The sequence below is a fragment of the Stenella coeruleoalba genome, assembly GCF_951394435.1.
Source record: "Stenella coeruleoalba genome assembly, chromosome: 5".
Taxonomy (NCBI): domain Eukaryota; kingdom Metazoa; phylum Chordata; class Mammalia; order Artiodactyla; family Delphinidae; genus Stenella; species Stenella coeruleoalba.
The window spans coordinates 13,681,248-13,706,641 of NC_137150.1; the positions used below are offsets into that span (position 1 = coordinate 13,681,248).

Below are 25,394 nucleotides of genomic sequence, written 5' to 3' on the forward strand. Positions count from 1 at the left end.
TTCAAAGTAAAATGATAATGCATAAACTTTGAGAACAGCATAAGATACCTGAAAAAATTTAAAAAGCTTTTCTTGGTATAAGACATGTCAAGAGCCAACTGTGAATAATGAACAATTGTGTCAATCTCAGAGTGCATACTCCCCTTGGCTGTCTCCTTCCAGAATTAGCATTTCTACCTAGACTAATTTGGTTCTTGCTCTTTAGTTGCCTAATTTTGTATATGAGGCGTACACAGCAATATTTCCTTAACTCCTTCTTCAATTTTCAAAACCTCATCCATACTGTCAAATGCAATGTGTTACTTCCATTGGATGTCTTTGCCATAGTAGGAAATTCTCCTGAATTCTCAAATTGTGTTTTCTCTGTATCTCTTGACACATCACACATTCAGCTGCATAATGTGTTTGTGTACATTTTAATGCCTCTACTAAATTAAAAGTCCAGCTGTTTTCATTTATTTTTATCTTCTAATGACCCCAGTAGAAGATAATCTTCTAAGGACTCTTTTATATGTGATATAGTGCATCACACATAAAAGGTGCTGAACATTTGGTCAATGAGTAAGTGAATGTGTATAGTGGACAACTGTAGTGCCAACCAAAAATATCAGTTTATCTTGTTTTTCTTTTCTAGCTATTTTTATTTTTCCTTCTAATATAGTACCTTGAACATAGCAGATGCTCAATGTGTTCACTGCTATAATTGTTTAAAACACTAAACATCCTTTTAAAAATAACAAAGGCTTATGTAAAGTAATAAATTAGAAAATATATTGTTTCTTATAAAAGATATGTTTTGGGAATTATTAGCTACAAATGAGTTGATTCTGATAGGCTAAAATGCATTTTTTAGTGACACAGAAAACTCTGATAGTAAATTTATATAGATTTTGGACTTCAACATACCTTGATTTGGTCCCTTGTCATTTACTATCTTTGTGAATCTGGGCAAATCAGTTAACCTCTCTGAAACTCAAATTCACCATCTGTAAAATAGGAGTACTAACATTAACTCACAGGAAAGTTACATTAAATGGAAACTTTATACAAACAACCTAAATCATGGGCTTTACTCACAATAAGTAAAATGTATTATTTCCTTCCTTCCCACCCTTTTTTATTAAAAACTTTTTTCTTAAAAATTAAATCTAAGTAAAATGCATGATATCTTCATTTTGGTCAAACAAAATTAAAATTGACACATTTGAAATTTAATATGCACAACGTAATCCAAACTGGGATGTTTTCCAAAGCTTTTAAGAAATATCTAGTATAATTTGGTGTTTTGGACATCTGTGTCTTTTCCTTTCTCTTCTAGGAATGGTGCTTTTCTTCTTTGGGGAAACTGCCCTTCTCCTACTCTGTAGGGGATCAATGATCATGATTTCTACAACTTTCTCACTTCCCCATGGCCTATTCACATGGGTAGGCATGTTTCCAAAATGGGCTAATTGGTTTTTCTCCAGGATTTGTCAAAGGTACTGCAGTTAGAAGCTGTGCTTCCCCTGGGAAGGAAGCAGAGAATCTTTGACCCTGTCATGTTTGACCAGCATGGCTTCCTTTTGGAGAAAGTCGACTGGCAATCATAAAGTAGACCACATGGAAAGAAGGCCCAGTTACTCTTACTTGCCCCAAATTCAGTTATGGGGATCAACACAATCTCCAGTTTTGGCTAAACTAGTATGAGTCTGATTGTAACCAAAGTCAAATATAAGCAGTGAATGGCCTAGAATTAGCTGTATCCTGCTCCCTCCTCCCTGATCCACCTCTAAACGTTAGCATCTGACCCCCAGGTAAATCATGGTGCCTACCAGGTGGAGCATTTAGGTCTCATCACTGTATAATTTACTGGTTTCTGTTTCACAGTCATAGACTGTATCCTTAATTTTGTCAGTGTTTGGCAAATGCTAGGGTTTTGTATGGAGGGAGACCAATGGAAGAGTGTGGCCAGATCAGTTCATCCCTTTAGCATTTTCAGGGTAAAAGAACCCAAACAGACCCCTCTAGAGTACATGCTCTGTTCTCACAGAACCACTTCGAGTAGTCAGTGGGAAGTCTGCCAAATCCCTTTGCCCTACGTTAAGCTGTGTGTATAAAAGCCACCCCATAAATCTGAGATCTGGTCTGTCGTGGGGTGGGGGAAGCTTCTGACCCAAATTCTCTGCCCTGAATTCCTTGAATCTACGTAGACTGAGATACCAAAGTGAATAGCTTCTAAAATAAATCAACACAGCTTAAAACCAGGGGAGTTCTATTTCTCTCTTTTTTTTTTTTTTTTTTGCGGTACGCGGGCCTCTCACTGCTGTGGCCTCTCCCGTTGCAGAGCACAGGCTCCGGATGCGCAGGCTCAGCGGCCATGGCTCACGGGCCCAGCCGCTCCGCGGCATGTGGGATCTTCCCGGACCAGGACACGAACCCGTGTCCCCTACATTGGCAGGCGGACTCTCAACCACTGCGCCACCAGGGAAGCCCCTCTATTTCTCTTTTTGGTCAACTTTTCCATCATTCCCTCCCTTTCATCTTTTCTCCCATACTTCCTCTTTTCTTCCAAATGACATTTTAAAAATGGTTCTTAAAATGTACTGTTTTCACATTATAGAAATATTTAAAATTCAGGAAAAAAGGGAAATAAGAATCACCTGTAATATCACCAATCAGAGATATTCCCTATTAATTTTTCGCATATATTCTTCCAACTCTTTTCCTATGCAACAGTATTTTAACATGATTGAAATCATTATGCATACTCAGCACTATGTCCTTTTCATATTTTCTTTGAACAAATCTAAACATTTTCTGCTGTTTAGTTTTTTTCTTTGATATCATGGATAAAGCTGCTGTGACCATCTTGCCATTACATCTTTGACGACATACTGTAGGGAACATAGAGCTTGGATAGCATGTGTGTTGAAGGATTAACACCAAGGTAATCGATAATCCAGGTACTTGACCCCATTTTTGCCTTCTGGATGTAGAGTAAACTTTCAGGATGCATTATAATTTGAGATGATCAAGTCAGAAATGACAGCAAGTGTACTTACAGAAGTGGAATCAGATGTTAATATGCCTGATAGACCTGAAAAAAATGGTTCGTTTTGGCTAGAAAGGAAATCCAGAAGTATAAAAATTAGTCACAATGGCTGAACTTCGTCTTTCTTCACTGCCTAGGATGAGAGCTCAACCTTGTTTCCAGCAAGAGCCAATGCTCATTCTTCTGCCAGACTTCACCTGTACAACCTAGAGGATCTGCTTGGTCAAATAAAACAGAAGCAAGTTTGGCTACAAGGATGAAAACGCTAGTGGAGTTTCTCACTGTTTTAGAGGAAATGCAAAAAAAAAAAAAAAAAAGTTGAAATTAAGACAACACTGTTAAAGAAGAGATCAGAATGCAATAAACGTGTGCCACTTGGACACCAGTCACATGTGGCGCCTCTCTTCACCTGATCGACCAAAAGTCAAGTCCCTCAGTCCAGGCACAGCACAAAAACAGTTTTGGCTCCCGCCTAAATCACCTGATTATGCCTGTAATTCCCTATAGCACTTGGCCACCTTTTTTTCTTAACTTTTGAAAACAAATCAGATCAGAAAACTGTGGTATCTTTGCAAGAATGGGGTGGTGAAAACAAGAAAATATTGGTCAAATAGTTTCTATCATTCTTTTTTTTAAAATAAATTTATTTATTTTATTTTTGGCTGCGTTGGGTCTTTGTTGCTGTGCACGGGCCTTCTCCAGTTGCAGCGAGCGTGGGCTATTCTCTGTTGCGGTGCACGGGCTTCTCACTGCGGTGGCTTCTCTTGTTGCAGAGCATGGGCTCTAGGCATACAGGCTTCAGTAGTTGTGGCGCACGGGCTTAGTTGCTCTGTGGCATGTGGGATCTTCCCAGACCAGGGCTTGAACCTGTGTCCCCTGCATTGGCAGGAGGATTCTTAACTGCTGCACCACCAGGGAAGCCCTATCATTCAGTTTTAAAAGATTCAATTTGAAGCTAGCAGGAAGTGTAAGGTTACAGAGATAAAAGCTCCATTTGGCCTTAACATTTTTCAAGACATAAACGCTGTGAGGATTTACATGGGGGGTGGTGGGGTGGGAGGGATGGTGGTGGGGAGGCTGGAACAGAGCCGACTAGGAATAAAAGCAATAGTATGAAAAATATTTGTTTTTATTTTTAAGACTGGAACCTGATAAAACTTCCTGATTTTCCATCTTTGGCAGGGTGGAGTCTTATTTCCAAACTAACAGTTATCGTCTACTTGGAGAACTACATCTGGGACAACAGGAATGATAAAGGCTTTTGAGGAAACTCTAACAACAGCACAGACCCAATCTCAATGAAACTTTGGTCTTTGTTCTTTGGATTATAATGTGGTTTAATTGGACTCAGACATTTACATGGGAGTTTTGAGATCATTTTATCCAATGGGTCTTAACTGGGGAATAGATTAAGACAGCACTGGATGTATTCTCCCTCTCTTACTAAGTACTAACAAAACCTAATTCTCTTTATTTCAGGTGGGGAAAGCAGAGGCCCAAGAGAAGATATCAAATGCCCAAGGTCACTTTGTCATTAGTGGCAGAATCAGATTAGAATAAGAAAAGACTCTTCTCCCAGGATAGTGTCCTTTCCACCTTGCACTTAGAATTTACATAGACAGTGCAGCATGGAGCAGACACCTTACCAATGATGTTGCCAAGAACATTTCTATCTTCATCCCTGAGTGACATCAGCTCCCAACCCTTGGTGTCTCAGCTTATTAACTCTTTTCTTGACCCGGAGTCGGGCATGGTTAGACTTAACATGTGAGATCATGACAGATAGGTTTTAACTGATGGGATAACACCAAGTGATTGGGAGTGTTTATGAGAGACCATAACGTCCCATACAACTCAACAACTGTGCCACGTATACTTAGTGATGGCTGCACGTGTGAGGGCAGGGGAGGTATTGGTATTCTGACTTTGGTCTAGCCCTTGGTCTCAGAAAGTCTTATATTTCTAGAGAGAAAAGATCCAGGCACTGGAGAAACTTTTTCCAGAAAACTTCACTCAAATTATTTCATAAGGATGGGAGCCGGATGTTTTATAGAGCTGGGGAGTCTAGTGCCTTTTTATAATCTGTACTAGTCACTCTTCAGTTCTGGTTCTTCAGCTGCTCTGACAGGATGGAAATTAAATAATTCAGAGATAGCTTTTCTCTTCAGCACTGGATGCTCCAACTATTAATACTACTTAGGAATGTCTTAAGTTTACTTTAAGGAAATATACACATAAGTATACTTTGAATTATCCACAATAAAGGTGGTAGTGCTAAAGGAGAAAAAGATAAAGTTTTATCCATGAATAGCTTGAAACTGTATTTTCAATATTTATAATAATTTTAGGAAGGATTTGTGGAAATTAGTCCATTAAAATCTCAAGTACATAAAGATGATAATACACAAGGATGTTCATAATTGCACTACTTGTAACAGCCCCAAACTGGAAACTCCTCAAGTGGATCAACAATGGAAGGGATGAATTGTAGTACAGTCACACACAACAGAATAGTGTTCAGCAATGAGCACAAAGAATCCACAATCACATGCAACGATACAGATGAATCTCACAAACGGAAAGCTGAGTGAAAGAAGCCAGACGCAAAAGAATACATGCTGAATGATTCTCTTTACATAAAAGACAAAAACAGGCAAAACTAATGGATGATATTAGAAGTCAGGACAGTAGTTGTCCTTGGACGAGTGAAGTGATAGTTGGGAGAAGGGGCTTCTATGGCGCTAGTAATGTTCTGTTTCTCAGAAGTCCTGGTTACAGGGACATGTTCAGTGGGAGAAAGTTCATTGAGCTGTACGCTTATGTTTTTAAATTTTGTTATATATGTTATATTTTAATACCATTTTAAAAAAACATGTAAATGGACATTTTTCAAGAGGCAGGAAAACCAACACTCATATTTTGGATGTTCCTTCATTTTCATGCTTTGTTAGGAAAAATAAGGATTTTGGACTCCTTTTGTAAAATATTAATCAAGTAATGAAATGAACTAAACTTGCAAACAGGACAGGAAAACAGAACATAAAAGCCTTGAGAGCTGAGTTGCTATCAGGGACTAGACCTCCCCCTCCCAGAACTCTAGGTGAGTTAGAATTTTAGAAGCAAGTCCATTGGATGTGTAGAAGCCTCTCATTTCTATCCAGAAATGTGCTTTCCAAAGCTAGATGGCTGGCACAATAAGTTTAGTGAGTAATGGGTTCACAATTTCAATTTATTATCAAAATATTTCCATCAGATGACAAACCTGAAAAGATAAGGAGATGCAGAGCTACATAGATGCAGTGTTGCCCTTTTATCATGGCCACCTTCAGGGACAGATTTAATTTTGAAAATCCTGCTTGTAAACCACAACTCTCATGTATCTTTAGACCACTGTCCAATGGCAATTTTTAACCCAAAGTTTGTGCTTAAAGCTTTTCATCAATATGATTTATAAGTTTAAAAAGTCTCAAATCTTCTATCTGTACATCACTTTACAGATCTTGGTTCATAACTATTTATCTTGGTCTGAAGCTTCAATATTCAATGATTACCTATAATAACAATTCCTTAGTCATAAGTGTAGTTAATAATTAAATATAAAAATTATTATTTACACATTACTACAAATCTCTTAAAAAGACCAAGTTTTGAGAGAGAGAGAACAAGAAATTGCTTAGAAAATTGCAGGGAGCCTCAAGAATCTCATTATCAGTCAAAGCAGGAACAACAAAAAACAGTTTTAGACACTCACTTTTGCCCTAAGAGTGCTTAAAATACAATGCTCTCAGAATGAGTAACTGATGATTGGCAAAATTAGATTAAAACTACTTTACGGCCCAAGGCCCCAATATGTATAAGAATTCTTTGGAAGAGTTTTGAAGGAGCATAAATTTTGCAAATAAAAGTAAAAATAAGTACATTGGCAACATGTTTTTAACTCTCACGTCACTGCTGTGCTTTTGGTGTCAACTGAATTCTTCCACTTCTTCTTTCTCCCTTTGATTAGAAATGCCGGTCTACATCAAGAGAAAACATCAAACTGGCAGATCATATGAGAAACAGCAATGAATGGCAATATTCTCTTTAGAGATTAAGCATTATTTATACAGTGAGAAGTGATTGATTTGATAGACATTAGACCTCTCCTCCCTCCACATTTTTCCAGAGTAACCTAGCTTCATTTTTATTGCTCTCATCCCTGTGAACTACCTCCACGTAATCAGTGACCTCTCTGGTCCTTTTTCTCTCAGATAGAGTTCCCCATTTCTGTGATGTGGGCAAGTCTAGCCAAGGACTGCACCGCTTCTTCTGAAGATTACCAAACCCTGCATTTCTTTTCTGGATTCATGTACGAGTTCTTGTGGCAATGAAATGCTTCTGAAAACTCAGGAGAGTTCTGCAAAGTCCCAATAATCCTGTGAAACAAACAAAAGTCACCATCAGCATTTGATACTCACGTCCATACCATGCAGGAGCTCTACAGAATTTTTTTTATGTAGGCCAGCTGTGTAGGTTTGGAACTTTCAGTTTAAAAGGAAATTTAAAAAGAAAACAAACAAAAAAACAACTGGTAGAATGAGCCCTTTCCTTTTCATTAACAGAATGTTTAAATGGAGAGGTAGCAAACTACAGGAGTTAAAAGCAGATTTTGAAGACAGATGGCATGGTTTGAATCCTGGTTATGAGTCGTATTTATTTAGCTTCTCTGTGCCTCAGTTTCCTTTTCAGTAAAATGCATATAATAATATTACCTGCATCTTAGGCTTGGTATGGGGAGTCAATTTATAAACACTCTATATGTGTTTGTAAGAAAAGTGAATAATTCATATTTGGAATTGCAGTTATTTTAAGAAGAATTTGGTTAAAGAATAAAATTATGATTTCTTACTGTATCTTGAAAGGCCTCACACAATAACTTTCAATATAATAGACTTTAAATAGATATTTGATTTAATAGGGAAGATAACAATTATTTTCTTTTTTCCCAAAAGAACCCCATAGATATCAGAAACTGGATTCAGCCTGAAAGGGTTGGCAACATGTCAATTTCCTCTTAACTCTAACCCCAATAGGCAAAAACAACACTGTCCAGCCCATTACTGGCACCAAGCAGCATTTGAGGGACAGACAGGTCAGTACAGTGATGCAGAGGTGATGTTTTCCCATCAACCCTGAACCAGCTCCTTCCCTTCTCTTCCCACTGGGACCATCCCATCTCAGCCACCTTGGGCTTACTGAGCTCTCCCTACATGGTAGATGTGTGGACATGTATACATCCTAGCGTTTCTCTCCCCTCTGACCCCTTCTCCACACAGCAGTCAGAGTGAGCTTTAAAATTTGAATCAAGTTCAGTCATTCTCTTACTTAAAACCCTCCAGGGGCTTGAAGGATATTCAAACTCCTCTCCACGTCTCCAGCGTCCTTATGGCTCCAGCCTACCTTCCAAGCCTCCTCATGGTCTGTCTCTCCTCCGGTTCCTCATGAAGCTCAAACTACACAGATTCACTTTTCATTACGCAAACTTGCCAAGCTCTTGCCCTCTTCTGGACCTGCTGTTCCTGCCAACCACACTGCCTGCAAAGTTACTCCCTAGTGCCTACACGGCTAACTCCTCAGCCTTCATGCCGCTGCTTCAACACACCTCCTCAGAGGTCTTCTTGGAATACAGTCCACGTGAGTCTCTCCCACCTGTGCTAGCCTGTCACAGCACTTATCACAATGTGCAATGATTTTTCTCTCCTTCTTTACTTCCCGACATACTCTCTACACTATAATCTCTATGAGGACAAAATACTGTGTATACCTTGGTCCCGGCTGCACCGCCAAAGACCAGCACAGTGCTTTGCTTATTGCAGGACTCCGGAAATAATGAATGAGCCCGTCACCTGGCCATGGTGATTATATGCAGAGAGTAACAGGGCATTACGAAGAAAAATACTGCTCAGTGTTTTTGGTTTATTTGCTACTGTGGACCAACCAGAGAGAGGAAGAAAGCATTTCCTTTCCCTATCTCCATTCCACGTCGAATTTCTAAAAGTTCTCCTTCCTACTGTGTCACCCATCACCACATCAGCTATTTCTCAAACCCCACTATCCTTCAGGGAGGAAAACCTTTTTGGTTGTATGTTTTTGAGGACTCCTAGAGGACTCTTAAAGATGGAAAGGAATCTCTCTGGTATGAAGGGTTGGGGGTTGAAGTTGGGGAGGGTAGAGCAGAAGAATTTACATCTATTCGTCCACTGGCTGGAGAGGGAGAAGACTGGCCTCCCCAAGACTGAAGAGGGGCCCAGTAAAGGCAGGTTATATGAATGACAAGGACGTGCCTGTCACTGTGAGCAGGGCCCCGAGAGGACTTCTGATAGGATGGTACGTGGCTGTCGAGGAGGCTGAACGTCCAGAGGGGCAGTTCTTGCCTCCCTTGACCGTGACCAATGGAAGGAAATGGAGCCACCTGACTTCAGATAGGGCGATCAGACTGCAAGGATGTCAGCACCCATCGCAGGCTGGGAAAGGAGGTTATTCCCTAATTTCTAGGCTCATGAGATGCCTTTGGATTCCAGTATAACCCTAGAAAGGAGTACACTGAAAATGACTGAAATTAAATTTCTCACCTCTTGGCTTCGGGTGGGAGCCTAGAGTTTGAATTAATTTGATTAATAATAATAATAATATGTCATTTCTTACACCTGAAAGTTCGAACAAGTTCACTTGATACATGGTCAAAGTGATCATATATGTAAGAATATAAAGATTTTAGATGTCGGGGATTTATATTAGTACCTTTAAGGTTCTAGGCTCACAGACTCTGAGGTACAGAGGTGCTTTGATTCATTTAATCTGATCCTCTTCCTACATTAGGAAGCCCTATACACTGGCTGAGGGACAGTATTCTGGTGGTCTGACTGTTCCTCTAGCTGGGGAGCAAGCTCCCTGATGGACAGGGTAAGCATTTGAGGGTCGTTGGCTGAAAGAGCTGCTTTTTCTTTTGTTTTTTACTTTATTAACATTTTTTCAAGGGATTGTTGTCTTAGATATCACCGCATGGAGATAAGTACTTCAGTAAAAATGTCCAAACCCAAGACTTAATTCTACATTTCTCTTAAAAATATTAAAGAAATTAAAAAAAAACACACAAACCTTAAAACAAGAAAGTCTTCACAAGACACCATTGGGATTTGGCCATGCAGCAACACCCAAACTAATGCACACTCAGCCCTCTGTCTCCATTCCAGCTCCTCTCTTTCCATCCAAAAACTTCCATTTAGATAATATGATTCTGAATAATTAGGTCAACAATGTACCAAGGCTTCACTTATTTTCCTAGGACTCTAATTAGTGTTTGGTTGTTTATAACATCAAATCTTTGGATGGATGACATAATCTATTTCAAAATGTGGATACATTATTAAAGTGAATCCCTTCACTAAGAGTGGGATCATAATTCATTTTTAAATGAATTTCATGCTATATGAAAATTATGTAGTTTTTGTGTTGTGTTTATAATAACAGAATATAATAAAAGTTTTTATTGATTATTTCCTAGAGTAAGTTACTTGAAATTTTTACTTTAATATATAAAATATATACTGCTGCTGTTTTATCATATTACTGCTATTTATTCCCATGGCAAATAATCACTTGTATTGAAAATACCTAAGATATGTGGAGCTGAAGATCATGTAACCAACAATGAACTTTATATCTGACTACTCCTGCTTGAATTTAACTGTTTTTTTTCTTTTTCATTACTGAATGAGCATTTTACAATTAATGAGTTCTCTGACAATCTTTTGCTACGTCTCTTAAATAAACAACTAGGCTACAAGGTTAACCAGCTTCATTCATGAGTAAACTGTCCAATTTTTATCATTAACTGATGTTCAGGATTCTTTTAAAGTAAGGTCACATTGGTCTACACATGTTCCTCTATAAATTCATGAAGAAATAAATGCCTGAATAGATTCCCAGGTATGGGCTAAAGATTAATAAGTGCTAATAGAAATTCTTCAAGGCCCACCAAAATCCACACCATTTATAAAATGTCAGAAACCAATGCTAATATTTAAGGTAAATGGAGGAAACATCAGTATTTCAAAGAGGGTTTAGCTTAGGCATACTAAATCATAGAATAATAAGGAACAAAATAGCCATATTACTTTAAAATGTCTAAATAAAAGGCTAGAAAGAATATTTTTTTAAAAGTATCAGATATTAAGCTGTGGAAAACATTTCTAGCATTATTAGTGGCGTAGGTTCTATAAAGTGTCCTTTATTCTGACTGGAAGATGATCTCAAGCAATATAGGTATCTAAATTAGCACCATACTATTTAGGTAGCAGACACTGATATCACTTTGTCTATTTGGACTTACTTTAAGAAATTATCAGTGACTTCCCTGGTGGTGCAGTGGATAAGAATCTGCCTGCCAAGGCAGGAGACACGGGTTCGAACCCTAGTCCGGGAAGATCCCACATGCGGCAGAGCAACTAAGCCTGTGTGCCACAACTACTGAGCCTACACTCTAGAGCCCATGAGCCACAGCTACTGAGCCCTCATGACACAACTATGGAAGACCACGTGTGTACAGCTCGTGCTCCGCAACAAGAGAAGCCAGCATGATGAGAAGCCTGCACACCGCAACGAAGAACAGCCCGCGCACCGCAACGAAGAGCAGCCCCCACTCGCCACAACTAGAGAAAGCCTGCACAACTAGAGAAAGCCTGCACGTAGCAACAAAGACCCAACGCAGCCAAAAATAAAAATAAATAAATAAATTTATTTATTAAAAAAAATGATCAGACCCTTATATCTTATACAGAAATATTATATCTATACACCATGATCAAGTGGGGTTTATCCCAGGAATGCAAGGATTCTTCAATATATGCAAATCAGTCAGGGATACACCATATTAACAAACTGATGGAGAAAAACCATATGATCATCTCAATAGATGCAGAAAAATCTTTCGACAAAATTCAACACCCATTTATGATAAGAACCCTCCAGAAAGTAGGCATAGAGGGAAATTACCTCAACATAATAAAGGCCGTATATGACAAACCCACAGCCAACATCATTCTCAATGGTGAAAAGCTGAAACCATTTCCACTAAGATCAGGAACAAGACAAGGTTGTCCACTCTCACCACTATTATTCAACATACTTTTGGAAGTTTTAGCCACAGCAATCAGAGAAGAAAAAGAAATAAAAGCAATACAAATCAGTAAAGAAGAAGTTAAGCTGTCACTGCTTGCAGATGACATGATATTATACATAGAGAATCCTAAAGATGCTACCAGAAAACTCCTAGAACTAATCAATGAATTTGGTGAAGTAGCAGGATACAAAATTAATGCACAGAAATCTCTGGCATTCCTATACACTAATGATGAAAAATCTGAAAGAGAAATTAAGGAAACACTCCCATTTACCACTGCAACAAAAAGAATAAAATACCTAGGAATAAGCCTACATAAGGAGACAAAAGACCTGTATGCAGAAAACTATAAGATCCTGATGAAGGAAACTAAAGATGATACAAACAGATGGAGAGATGTGCCATGTTCTTGGATTGGAAGAATCAACATTGTGAAAATGACTATACAATCCAAAGCAATCTACAGATTCAATGCAATCCCTATCAAACTACCAATGGCATTTTTCAGAGAACTAGAACAAAAAATTTCACAACTTGTATGGAAACACAAAGGACCCCAGACAGCCAAAGCAATCTTGAGGAAGAAAAACGGAGCTGGAGGAATCAGGATCCCGGACTTCAGACTATACTACAAAGCTACAGTACTCAAGACAGTATGGTACTGGCACAAAAACAGAAAGATAGATGAAGGAAACAGGATAGAAAGCCCAGAGATAAACCCACGCACCTATGGTCACCTTATTCTTGATAAAAGAGGCAAGACTATACAATGGAGAAAAGACAGTCTCTTCAATAAGTGGTGCTGGGAAAACTGGACAGCTACATGTAAAAGAATGAAATTAGAACACTCCCTAACACCATACACAAAAATAAACTCAAAATGGATTAAAGACCTAAATGTAAGGCCAGACACTATCAAACTCTTAGAGGAAAACATAGGCAGAACACTCTATGACATAAATCACAGCAAGATCCTTTTTGACCCACCTCCTAGAGAAACAGAAATAAAAACAAAAATAAACAAATGGGACCTAATGAAACTTAAAAGCTTTTGCACAGCAAAGGAAACCATAAACAAAATGAAAAGACAACCTACAGAATGGGAGAAAATATTTGTAAATGAAGCAACTGACAGAGATCTAATCTCCAAAACTTACAAGCAGCTCATGCAGCTCAATATCAAAAAAACAAACAACCCAATCCAAAAATGGGTAGAAGACCTAAACAGATATTTCTCCAAAGAAGATATACAGATCGCCAACAAACCCATGAAAGAATGCTCAACATCACTAATCATTAGAGAAATGCAAATCAAAACTACAATGAGGTATCACCTCACACCAGTCAGAATGGCCATCATCAAAAAATCTAGAAACAATAAATGCTAGAGAGGGTGTGGAGAAAAGGGAACCCTCTTGCACTGTTGGTGGGAATGTACATTGATACAGCCACTATGGAGAACAGTATGGAGGTTCCTTAGTAAACTACAAATAGAACTACCATACCACCCAGCAATCCCACTACTGGTCATATGCCCTGAGAAAACCATAATTCAAAAAGAGTCATGTGGGCTGCCCTGGTGATGCAGTGGTTGAGAATCTGCCTGCCAATGCAGGGGACACGGGTTCGAGCCCTGGTCTGGGAAGATCCCACATGCCGCGGAGCAACTGGGCCCGTGAGCCACAACTACTGAGCCTGTGCCTCTGGAGCCTGTGCTCCGCAACAAGAGAGGCCGCGATAGTGAGAGGCCCGCACACTGCGATGAAGAGTGGCCCCCACTTGCCGCAACTAGAGAAAGCCCTCGCACAGAAACGAAGACCCAACACAGCCAAAAATAAATAAATAATTAATTAATTAAGACCACATATTAAAAAAAAAAAGAGTCATGTGCCACAATGTTCATTGCAGCTCTATTTACAATAACCAGGACATGGAAGCAACCTAAGTGTCCATCAACAGATGAATGGATAAAGAAGATGTGGCACATATATACAATGGAATATTACTCAGCAATAAAAAGAAATGAAATTGAGTTATTTGTAGTGAGGTGGATGGACCTAGAGTTTGTCCTACAGAGTGAAGTAAGTCAGAAAGAGAAAAACAAATACTGTATGCTAACACATATATATGGAATTTAAAAAAATGGTTATGAGGAACCTGGGGCCGTAAAGGAATAAAGACACAGATGTAGAGAATGGACTTGAGGACGTGGGGAGGGGGAAGGGAAAGGGTAAGCTGGGATGAAGTGAGAGAGTGGCATGGACATATATATACTACCAAATGTAAAATAGCTAGCTAGTGGGAAGCAGCTGCATAGCACAGGGAGATCAGTTCGGTGCTTTGTGACCACCTAGAGGGGTGGGATAGGGAGGGTGGGAGGGAGACACAAGAGGGAGGAGATATGGGGATATATGTATATGTACAGCTGATTCACTTGTTATAAAGCAGAAACTAACACACCATTGTAAAGCAATTATACTCCAATAAAGATGTTAAAAAAAGAAATATTATATCTGAATAACTTTAGAAACACATTTATAGATCATATAGTAAATATTATCATAACAACCGTTCCCTGAAGTGACTGTAGACAGCTAACAGAAGGTGGATTTCCAAAATGAAGTCATTTAAATTTCTAGAATATCATAAGGAAACGGCTTTGCTTTAAATACTGAAGTTTTAGAAGTTTATTTTAAAGTACAAAAAACTTTAGTTAGGAAGAATAAAATAATTATAGCTTAGACCTAACATGGTTTTATAGATTCAGCTTTATATAGTTTTATAGATTCTTTACAGTTATACTTTGCCTTTTGCTTTTGATACTGTGGTTATTTAAGCATAAGGTTACAAAATCGCCCTTTGTTTCAGAAATGTTTCTACAGAAACTACCATGCACAATTTTTCAATAGCAACTCAATGTCTATTAGTTTTTAAGGTTCTTTAAAAAAATGTGTTTTACTTTGTACAGCCAGGAAGCAGCCTGTTTCCAAAACTAAGTGTGACCTCAACCTTTTGCCAAGGAAATCCCTTTACATCCAGAGAAAATAATAATTTCCTTGACAAAAGGTTGGCATTCCATTTACCCTTTTAAAAAATCAACACATACTTCTCTTATTATGAATGAAAAATGGTCAAAGAGGCATCTTTTGGACCAGAACAAAGAAAATAAAAGTTACAAATAATTCTACATGTTTCTAATAAAATACTTTTTTCAATTTAAAATTGGGGGTATAAAACAATTACATATTTACCTACATGATCACTTAACCAGTGATCAGTTACTGACATTTTGAGCTATGCAGACATAAGAAATGAGGGGAAAAAAAAAAAAGTCCTTAACTGTCAGCTAACATGGAATGTTGCAAAATCCATATACTTTATTCATAGGAACTCTTATCCTGTTCGTATCTCTCTCATGTAAAAGTAATTCAAGTACTAATTTTCAAACACATATATGTAACAGGCACTTCATATATATTAACATTAATCCTCCTAGCAGCTCTCATGATAATTTAATCCTCACTTTATGTATCAAGAAATTGAGACCCAGAGGTTAAGGAATAGCTCATAAACGGCAGAGCCATTGATGGAACTCAAGGGTTTCTTACTTCAAAGCTTGCATTCATGTTTTACTATAAAGTATAATGATATGTTTTCTGAGCTAATTGGAATGGAGGAATGGCACAGTTGAATGCAGGCAATACCTTAACAAGAAAGAGAACTAGGGAAGAGACAAACCAATAGAAAAACTCTAATAAAAAAAATAAACTGAAAAGTCAAGAAAATCACCATTAATGGCTCTGTAGGGTAGGAATAAATAACGCCACATGTTATAGCTTCTGAGGCTTTCACTAACTCAATAAACAGTGAAACTATAAGTAATAGTCATAACAGAAGTCTGTGTCATCAAAAAAAGAAAACTTAGGTTCTCTTCAGGATACTGTGTTAATAAGGCAGGAAGTTAGAAAAGTTATTTTAAACAGAGAAATTTTAATCCACGGGTTAAGATAAAAATGTTAATACTCAAGAGACAAATGTTAGCTGTCAAAAATGAATGTGCCACCTCTTGTTCTCTGAGGATGCCAGATGTAGAAGGTACTATATTAATATTATTTAAATCCACCTAGGCTTTTTATGGATATATGTTTTTGTTCATGAGGATATGTAGTGCAGAGCTTTGACAAATTAGATTGTTATGGTCATTTGTGTGAGCTTATCTGTTATCCTCAGATGGTTAGATCTTAACCTCTGAAACGTTAGTACGGAAAAAGACAACTTTAAAAAATTAAAGCTATTGAATTATTGTTGTACACCAGGAATTAACATGGTGTTGTAAGTCAATTATGCTCAAAAACAAACAAATACACTCAGAGAAAACGCTATCAGATTTGTGGTTACCAGAGGTGGGAGGTGGGGAGGAGGGGAATTGGATAAAGGTAGTCAAAAGGTACAAACTTAAGGTACAAACTTCCAGTTATAAGATAAATAAGTACCAGGGATGTAATATACATGATACATATAATTAACACTGCTGTATGTTATATATGACAGTTAAGAGAGTAAAACCTATGAGTTCTCATTACAAAGAAAAAATGTTTTTTTCATCTAATTTTGTATCTATATGAGATAGATGATGGATGTTCAATAAAGTTATTATGGTAATCACTTCATGATGTATGCAAGTCAAACCCTTATGCTGTACCTCTTAAACTTATACAGTGCTGTATGTTAATTATCTCAATAAAACTGGAAGAAAAATTTTAAAAAGAAAAGAAAAGAAAATTTAAAACTAAAAGTTACAAAACCATAATGACAATTGATCCAGGGACTTTCGTTGCTCATTACCGAAAAAGAAGCTAATTTGTATATCCTAGCAAGACTAAATTTAGCTTGCACTATGCATATAATAGGCGTACAATAATCAATTGTTGAGTGAATGAATTTTGAAAAAACTGCTAAGGCAAACACCAAATGATGATGATGATGATACTAGAACAAGCTGAGAAAATTCTTTAATTTTAAATGTGCTATTTTATTGTTTCACAATTGCATGAGTTTTTTCCCCAGGAGTGAATAGTCTGGGCAGTATGTTCATATCTATTTTAGGAAGATCTTTTAAAATTGGCCCATTAGTTTTCTTTTGTTCTCAAACTCTGTTTTCCAACAAACCTACAAAATTTTTAACTGGTTTTTCACACACTCATGCCTGAGAGGTGCTGCTGTTGATCAATGAATCAGTGATGAAGATTTTAGTGCCTGCAGAAGAGGTAGGAATTAGGAATTCAGTCCTAAAATAGATACATGGGGGTCTAGAATTTGACATTCAAATGCTGGTTGCTTGATTCTCTTTCAATCCAGTATTCTCTTAGGTTTTCTGATTTGGGATGGATTTTAGATATCTTATAACTCAACTTTCCACTCTGCACAGAATTTTTCTCCAGCATCCCTAGCAGATTGTTCTCTGACTTCTCCTTCATGGTACTCTCTCCTGGAGCTTTGGGGATAACTTTGCTCCAAAGTTATTAGAGGTTGAGACCTCTAATTACTGGAAAGTTTCTCTCTGTGTTAAATGGAAATCTTTCTTTGGAACAGCTACTCATTGGTTCTAGGCCTAAGCCTTTTGCAACCTCTTAGAAATGTCTCTCTAGCTTTAAATAGAGTCACTCTTCTGAGGTGACATCTTTGTTGGAATTCATCAAGCACTGGACCTAGGTCACATATATTCTGAGGATAACAGCAGTCACGGCTATGCTTGTGTAAACATGACATTTATCTTGAAGTGTTCTGTTACTCCTTTCTGAGACCCTCAAAAAGAAAAAAGAAAAAAGAAAAAAAAAAAGAAGGAAAAAGAGAAGTACTGGATTTCCAAATTTTACAGAATCATTGAGTTAGAAAAAACCCTCCAAATTTGAAATAATGGAGCCAATATTGGAGCACCTCAACAGATATTCATAACCACGCACCTAAAATTGCCTGGACTGTGCACATCTGTTTTAATGGAGTTGACTGCATACTCTGGCCTATAGGTCCCACACCACACCTAGGGACAGAAATAGAAAAAAGAAAGCAGCATACTTAGGTTCCATCAAGGATTATTTGTTTGGGCAATCTGGAGGAAAAGCAAACTTCCTATCGCAAAAGTTAAATTGGAATTCTGCATTCCTCAACCAATTACTCTTCAAATAATGTTCAATAATAGGCAGCCAGGAACATAATTATCATTAATACGGTCTGACGGTCTGTTACACACAATGAAAGTTAGTCAATCAAATGCTCTGCCACAATGGATTAAAACGAGAAAACTCAGTATGCAATATCTAACGTACTATGAAATTATAACTCAAGATGATTTTCATATCTATCAATCAAGAAAGATACAATACCTGGGCAAAATTCAAGAAGAACAGTTGTTTGTGATTTAGGTCAAGTCCAGGAAGTAATTTTTCTTCACCATGCTTTTTAACATAATTTTGATAGGCCTAGGCAGTTAATGAAAGAGAAACATGATGTTTATAATTTCCAAATTTATATATAAATCTATGCAAAGATCATGTAACCAAGTAATTAAACTTTTATATCAGAATCACCATAATAATATATTTAGTTATGGCAACCTACAAGTATTTAATGGATTAGAAAGAAAACTAGTATTTACTTACAAATGCTCTGAAAAGAACAAGATTAATGACTAACAGATGATAAAAGCCTAGCATATGTCAGATGATCAGCAAATGTTAGCTGAATGAATGGATGACTTAAATAGTGATGAAAAACTTATCTAAATGTTGTTATATAGATGGGTGAGTCTAGCCAGTTGGAAGAAAAGATTGCCAATGGAGTCTGTAATTGCTGTACTTGGCCTGGGTACTACTCTCAGCAAAAGAGACTCACACCAGACTTCATATGAGTGATTCCTGACAAAAGTCAAGGGAGTCTCTTAACAGCCCTTAGAGGCCTAGCACCCTATGATTCTAAGAATAAGGATGTGCAATTATTACGGCCCCCTGAAGACAGGGCAAAATAGATTGAACCTCAGTCACATTAAGAAAAAGGAATTTAGATTACATGAACATCAGGAAATTTTCTTAATTCTTAAGGATCTATAGACACTATTGAAAAATGTAGTTTTCCTCTACTAAATACACTTACGAAAAGGATTGACAACAAACTTTCTGAGATGTGTTAGTTTCAGTTTAATACAAAGAAAGGTGATATTAGATACACAGAAGATATATTTCTTTTCTTCTTACTTGCCATCAACATAGATTTATTGAGTCTGTAATGTGCAAAGATGCTGGGGATATGGGAAAAACTTGAGCCTACTCCTCTTAGGGAGCTCATAATCTAGCAGGGAGCATTACAAGTCAAGATTTCATATATAATAACATATTTGTACAATTGTAATTTGCTTCATTATTATAAATCTGTACTTGTTCTACATGAGGGTCTCCATGCAAGTACCCTTAACCCAGACTTAGGCTGAATTTTTACAGCAGTGATTCCCAATCTGGTTGCATATTAGAATCACCATGGAGGAAGGCCCAATGCCTTCCACTTCCAGGCAAGATGGAGTGACAGGGACTGAATTTACCCTCCCACTGAAATGACCAAATGATAGATAAAATATATTAAACAATGGTTTGCATGACACTAGACATCAGGCAAAAAGGAAAGTCATCTCTGGGAGATGGTAAACAAATGGAGGAGCCCTACGATTGCCCCAGCTTTTTGACTTGAGCATTTCCAGGCCACAGAATAGAGCAGGAAACCCCAGTGGGAGCCTGGCAGACTCCTTGAGAGGGTGAGGAGAAGGTGCTGAGAATTCAGGGACACCAAGGAAAGGGTAATGAAGAGGAGAAAGCTGCAGAGAAACAGACTCTCAGAGATCAATGGCCCCTCAGGTATTCAGCTGAGTACCTGAGTGTGCATGTGAGCAAACTACCCAAGGCTAGGGAAGAAACTACAGAAAAGGATTAGAGATAAAAACGTCTGGTATCACACAAGACAAGAACAAAAGATTCACACTGTAGGTCCTTGCCTCAGCAGTGAAGAATAATTATCCCTAGACTGAGCACTACCCCAGACATGCCTAACAAATTGTAAAAGCAAGATCTAAAAGGACCAAGCCATTTCTGAGGAATTTAATGGCATCCTAGAATAAAGTCAAGAATATTTAGAGGAAAACAAAAATATCCACCACCCAAAAAGGTAAAATGCACAACGTCTGGCATCCAGCAAAAAAATTTCCAAGTATTCAAAGAAGCAGTAATCTACCATCTCCCAGGACTTGGCTGGAACTCATTCTTTTGGAAACTTTGCAGCCAGATTAATTTCCCAAGCCTCACACTTTGATCATCCAGGGTCACTGCCAAGTCACAGGCCCCACCAGTCAACTCTCCTGCATTACTCTGATAATTCCCTCCTCCCCTCCAACCCAAACATCTCGATGGAGAACAAATAACCCTATATCCTCCCCCACTCCAATGAATATTCCATCCATCTTTATGTCAGTAGCCTGATTCTATCCTGTGGACACCTTGTCCCCTGTATCCTCTCAAGTGGACTCTGTTTTTTCTCCCACATGTGGGCTACCTCAGCATTGGGAAAACAACTCAAAATCATGCTCACTCCTTGCTGCTTCCACGACCATTATTCCTCCACTGTTTTGTGAAAACCCCTACTTTTTCTTGTGCACATAGTATCCACTAGACCATGTTTAATCCTTGTTCAAATCATCAAATAATGGCATATTTTATGGAGGGTGCGAAGCTGGATCTCCAGTACCAAGGGCCAAACACATAGTAAAGCCCTCAGAAAGTATCGTCGAACGTTAAGAATGAAGGGAAGTCCAAATGAGATTCTAAGGGATGCTCCAACAATACATTCCTCTGAGTCTAATGGTTTACACCATGACAAGGCCCCATGCTGGGACCACATCACTTCAGTCCCTCGCTGTCATTGTAATGGACTGTAGTTTAATATTATGCCTGTGGTTTATGTTGATTATTGTTCCCAAATACTGCTTCATCTGCCATGAAACTGAGGGTCATGCTCAGTACATCAATCAATGACTCTGAAATAAACCTTTCTATATACTATCTTTTCTAAAATAACTATTTCAGAGGTTATTTCTTAGAAAAATATCGCCTCCTCTGTGGAACTTGCTTATCTCAATTCTATCATTAAAATATTCTGTGTTTCCTTTTCTCCTTGGCTTCTTCAAAACTTAGAGACTGGTATTCAGCTCAATCATATCAACTGTATTGCCCCTTCTGGTTAGCATATTTACAATCTCCTTTCTCCTTGTGAATTTTCCATTTTCTTGTCATCCATTTATTGCTTACATTTTATGTCTTTTGCAAAAGGCTTTAAATGAGTGATTAAATATGATCAATATACACTCCAATCACTAAAAGGGGAAGAAAATATTACTCACTCTGTATGCTTGGCCAATACCACCATTATCAGCAATGTTTTCTCCTAGTGTGTTAATTCCATTGAGCTGTTAAAAAAAAAAGACACTTAAAGACCCTTAACTATGTTTAGATTGTTAAGAAAGTATCAACAGGGCTTCCCTGGTGGAGCAGTGGTTGAGAGTCCGCCTGCCGATGCAGGGGACACGGGTTCGTGCCCCGGTCCGGGAAGATCCCACATGCCGCGGAGCAACTAAGCCCGTGAGCCATGGCCGCTGGGCCTGCGCGTCCAGAGCTTGTGCTCCGCAACGGGAGAGGCCACAACAGTGAGAGGCCCGCGTACGGCAAAAAAAAAAAAAAAAAAAAAAAAGAAAGCATCAATAATTCACTTAAGATTGAATATAACTTTTCAAGAGAATGCTGATGACATACATGCTGTCCACCTGCTAGGTCCCAGGAGAAGTTTCCATACTGGTACACCATGCATTGGGATTGGTCTTTAAAATTATTTGCAGACTGTTGAGTCCACCAGTCAACGAGGTCTCCATCCTTGTTAAAGTTTCTGCCTGGAATATATATTTATTTAACTAAAATGGGAACTTATTACAATTGCAATAAGATATCTTTAATTCAAAGTGCAAGGACTGAAATACCAGTATGTGAGAGAACATTAAACTGGACAGATGATGAGATAAACTGTTCTGCTTTCTCAACCAGAATTGATGAAACCCCGGCTGCTGGGACTCTCTTTGCTGATATGCCTTAGTATTAATCCAGGTATGTCACCCACTTGGCTGTTGATGTCTCAGCCAAGGCCATCAGACAAACACTCCTGAAATCATGACTTGCTTCTGTTGGATGGTCTGTTTAATTTGATGTTTTGAGATTGTAAAGATGTCAATATTTCACTCTGGCATTCATTTCATATCTCAAACCCTTCATTAGACATTGCAGACTCATAGTTTTGCTATACTTCAAGTACAAAGAAAAAGTCACCTTTTCTCCTGGAGCTTTTTTGCTAATTTTTTTTTTTTTTTACTTTTTATTTTATATTGGAGTATAGTTGACTAACAATGTTGTGATAGTTTCAGATGTACAGCAAAGTGGTCCAGTTATACATGTATCTATTCTTTTTCAAATTCGTTTCCTATTTAGGTTGTTACATGATATTGAGCAGAATTCCCTGTGCTATACAGTAGGTCCTTGTTGGTTACCCATTTTAAATATAGCAGTGTGTACATGTCAATCCCAAACTCCCTAACTATCCCTTCCGCCCAACCCTTCCCCTTTGCTAATCTTAACTACATTGATCTTTCCCCTTTTGAGCTTTAGCAGCATTTATATACGTCATATGTTTGATACTTGATTTTATTATCTTTTAAACAGTTATCTATGGTGTAGTGAATAAGAAAAGGGATATAAAGACAAGCTACCTGAACCCACATCCTGGTTCCACCAATTTCCAGTTTTGTAATTTTGAGCAAGTCTTATGTGCATCTATATTTTTCTGTTTGAAAAATGGAAAGAGTATTAATACCTACCTGTGAAGTTTGTTGTATAGTTTGAGTTAACAGAAGCTTAGTTAAGTCCTTCCTGTCTCCTTTTCTTCCTCTGTCCCTCTAAAGTTGGATTAAGGCTTCATTATTTTCCCTCTACTGTTCTCTTGTTATTTTCTTTCCACTTGTGAATCGATCTTTGTTATAACTTCAACCATTACCTCTTCACATATTTTACATCCTTACTTCTATTCCTCTCAAATTTCATTTCTAAAACTATTTTGCATTTTGGGCAGCATGTAAACATTTAATTGCCTACTGTTTTCAAGGTCCTGAACTAGGTAGTAGGTGCAAGATGCAGCAAAAAATATGTCTCTGACCACAAGCAGTTAAAAGTCCTGTGGGCACCTTACTTTCTGAGTTTACATCTGATTTTTAAGACGTGGACTCTGCCCTCTAAAAGTCTAGAGAGATAAGACATAAACAATCATGAAATAAGACCAAACATTATCATTGGTGTTGACAAATATCACAGTGTTTTCTCAATGTGAATATTTGTTTTATTCTGTCAGAGTAAAAAGCACACATTGCTAACCTCGCTATTAGAAAATTCTGATCTTCTTAAGCAACAATTTAAAAGGAACACTAAAAGTGTGGTGATTATTAGACCAATGATATGCTGATGAATAAATGTGTTTTTGTATTGATAAATTATAATAACTCTTAATGAGGTTTACTAGGGTATATCTCAGCCAAAGAAAAGCATCAATTGCACTTTACCATTGTCATCGAAGCCATGGGTGATTTCGTGTCCTATGACCATGCCGATGCCCCCATAGTTCAATGAGTTAGACTGCTGGGCACTGAAGAACGGGGGCTGCAGAATGCCAGCTGGGAAGACTATGAAGAAAGAAGACAGTTAAGACTACTTGTGGTTTTATTCTGTGATGACAGGCCTGGGGTTGGCTTCTTGCCTGCTAAGCTGTTTTCCAGTATGTCAGTTTCACTTAATTGTGTACAAAAATCTTCTGTGATAGAAACAAATGCAGGTCTTTTATTGTTGATGACAGTAAAGAGTTCATCCCAGAATGGCACCACATCTGTGATTTATAATCATAATTGACTTTGTAACATCTATTAAGATTGTTTCCCCACTGTAAGGAGTTTAGAGCGAAGGAAAATTATCATCTTCATGCAGAAGGTCTTTTCCCCAACTGCAAATATTTGGGAGAAATAGTTACTTAACAATGGAAGTATTACTTTTAATGTGTCTAACATTTTATCCATCTACAATAGCTTAGTAAATAAACAGAGCCACTCAATCAAAAGCATCCCCCAATTACACCACCCTTATTTATTTTCATCAAGGCATGTATGACTATTTATGGGTGTTTTGTCCTTCTTTTTCTTGTCTGTCCCCATGGCACCTCAAATATTAGCTCATTGAGAGCACAGATTTGTTTGTACATACATGTGTTTGTTTGTTTTTGAGTCCATTTGAACTCTCAGTTCGTTATCTCCAGCACCTAAAACTGGATGGTGCCTGGAACATAACAGGTGCTCAGGAAATGTGCTGAATAAATGAATAATCAATGATGATGAATGAATGAATGAATTTCCTACGGTGTCCTAAAGACTTTGCAAATAAATAAACTGTAATTTTTATGTCTACCCTGACATCTGTCTTACCTTGCTAACTTTCTACACTTAGGTGTCTCACACTATTTAAATTTCATGTGTCAGACATCAAACTCATCATTTTCCCTTCGAAGCCATCACTCTGACTTTATTATTTCTGCTAATAGCATGTGAAGGCTCTCAGTCACCCAAACTGAACATTTTTCTGTCTATCTTCGATGTCTCCTTTCTTTTACGAAGTCTCATATGATCTATTTAGGAAAAGATCAGGTCATGTACCTTCTTTCCAGTAGCATCTCTTCTGTTTATCTCCTCCTATCAGTCCTACTGCCACCTTCCTAGTTCACACTCTCATTCCTTGCCTCAAGAACTTAATTTCCTAATCGGTCTTCTTACTTCCAGTCTCACCCTACTACAATCTATCCTAAATCCAACCTATCTTGTCTGCCAATAAAAGTGCCACTGTAGTCATTATTTCTCCTCTGCTAGAACACCTCTGATGGCTTATCATTGCCATGATAGATAATCTAGATAATCTAACTAGATACAGCCTCTTCTTACTGGCCTTTGTCTCTATGGACTTCTATTTCTCTGCCTCCCCCATACTCTCCCCTTCCCTCATAACGTCCATGGTTTTGTGATTGTATCTTTCATGT

The 25,394-nt window shown here is 37.9% G+C and overlaps 1 protein-coding gene across 9 annotated transcripts in view; it reads right to left on the bottom strand.

The window, feature by feature from the left end:
- Nucleotides 1-5,478: 5,478 nt before the first annotated feature.
- Nucleotides 5,479-25,394, bottom strand: part of MME (membrane metalloendopeptidase) — a 143,047-nt gene continuing 123,131 nt past the window's right edge. For 8 of the 9 annotated variants that reach the window (XM_079922163.1, XM_079922162.1, XM_079922156.1 and 5 more), the window contains 6 exons: nt 23,881-24,000; nt 22,037-22,170; nt 21,628-21,693; nt 18,575-18,670; nt 18,155-18,231; nt 5,480-7,446 (listed from right to left, as the gene is read on the bottom strand). In XM_079922163.1, the coding sequence (XP_079778289.1) occupies nt 7,347-7,446; nt 18,155-18,231; nt 18,575-18,670; nt 21,628-21,693; nt 22,037-22,170; nt 23,881-24,000 (593 nt within the window). In that variant the 3' untranslated portion in view covers nt 5,480-7,346. Of the gene's footprint in view, nt 7,447-18,154; nt 18,232-18,574; nt 18,671-21,627; nt 21,694-22,036; nt 22,171-23,880; nt 24,001-25,394 lie in introns of all 9 variants that reach the window. The other variant, XM_079922164.1, reaches the window with a different exon arrangement.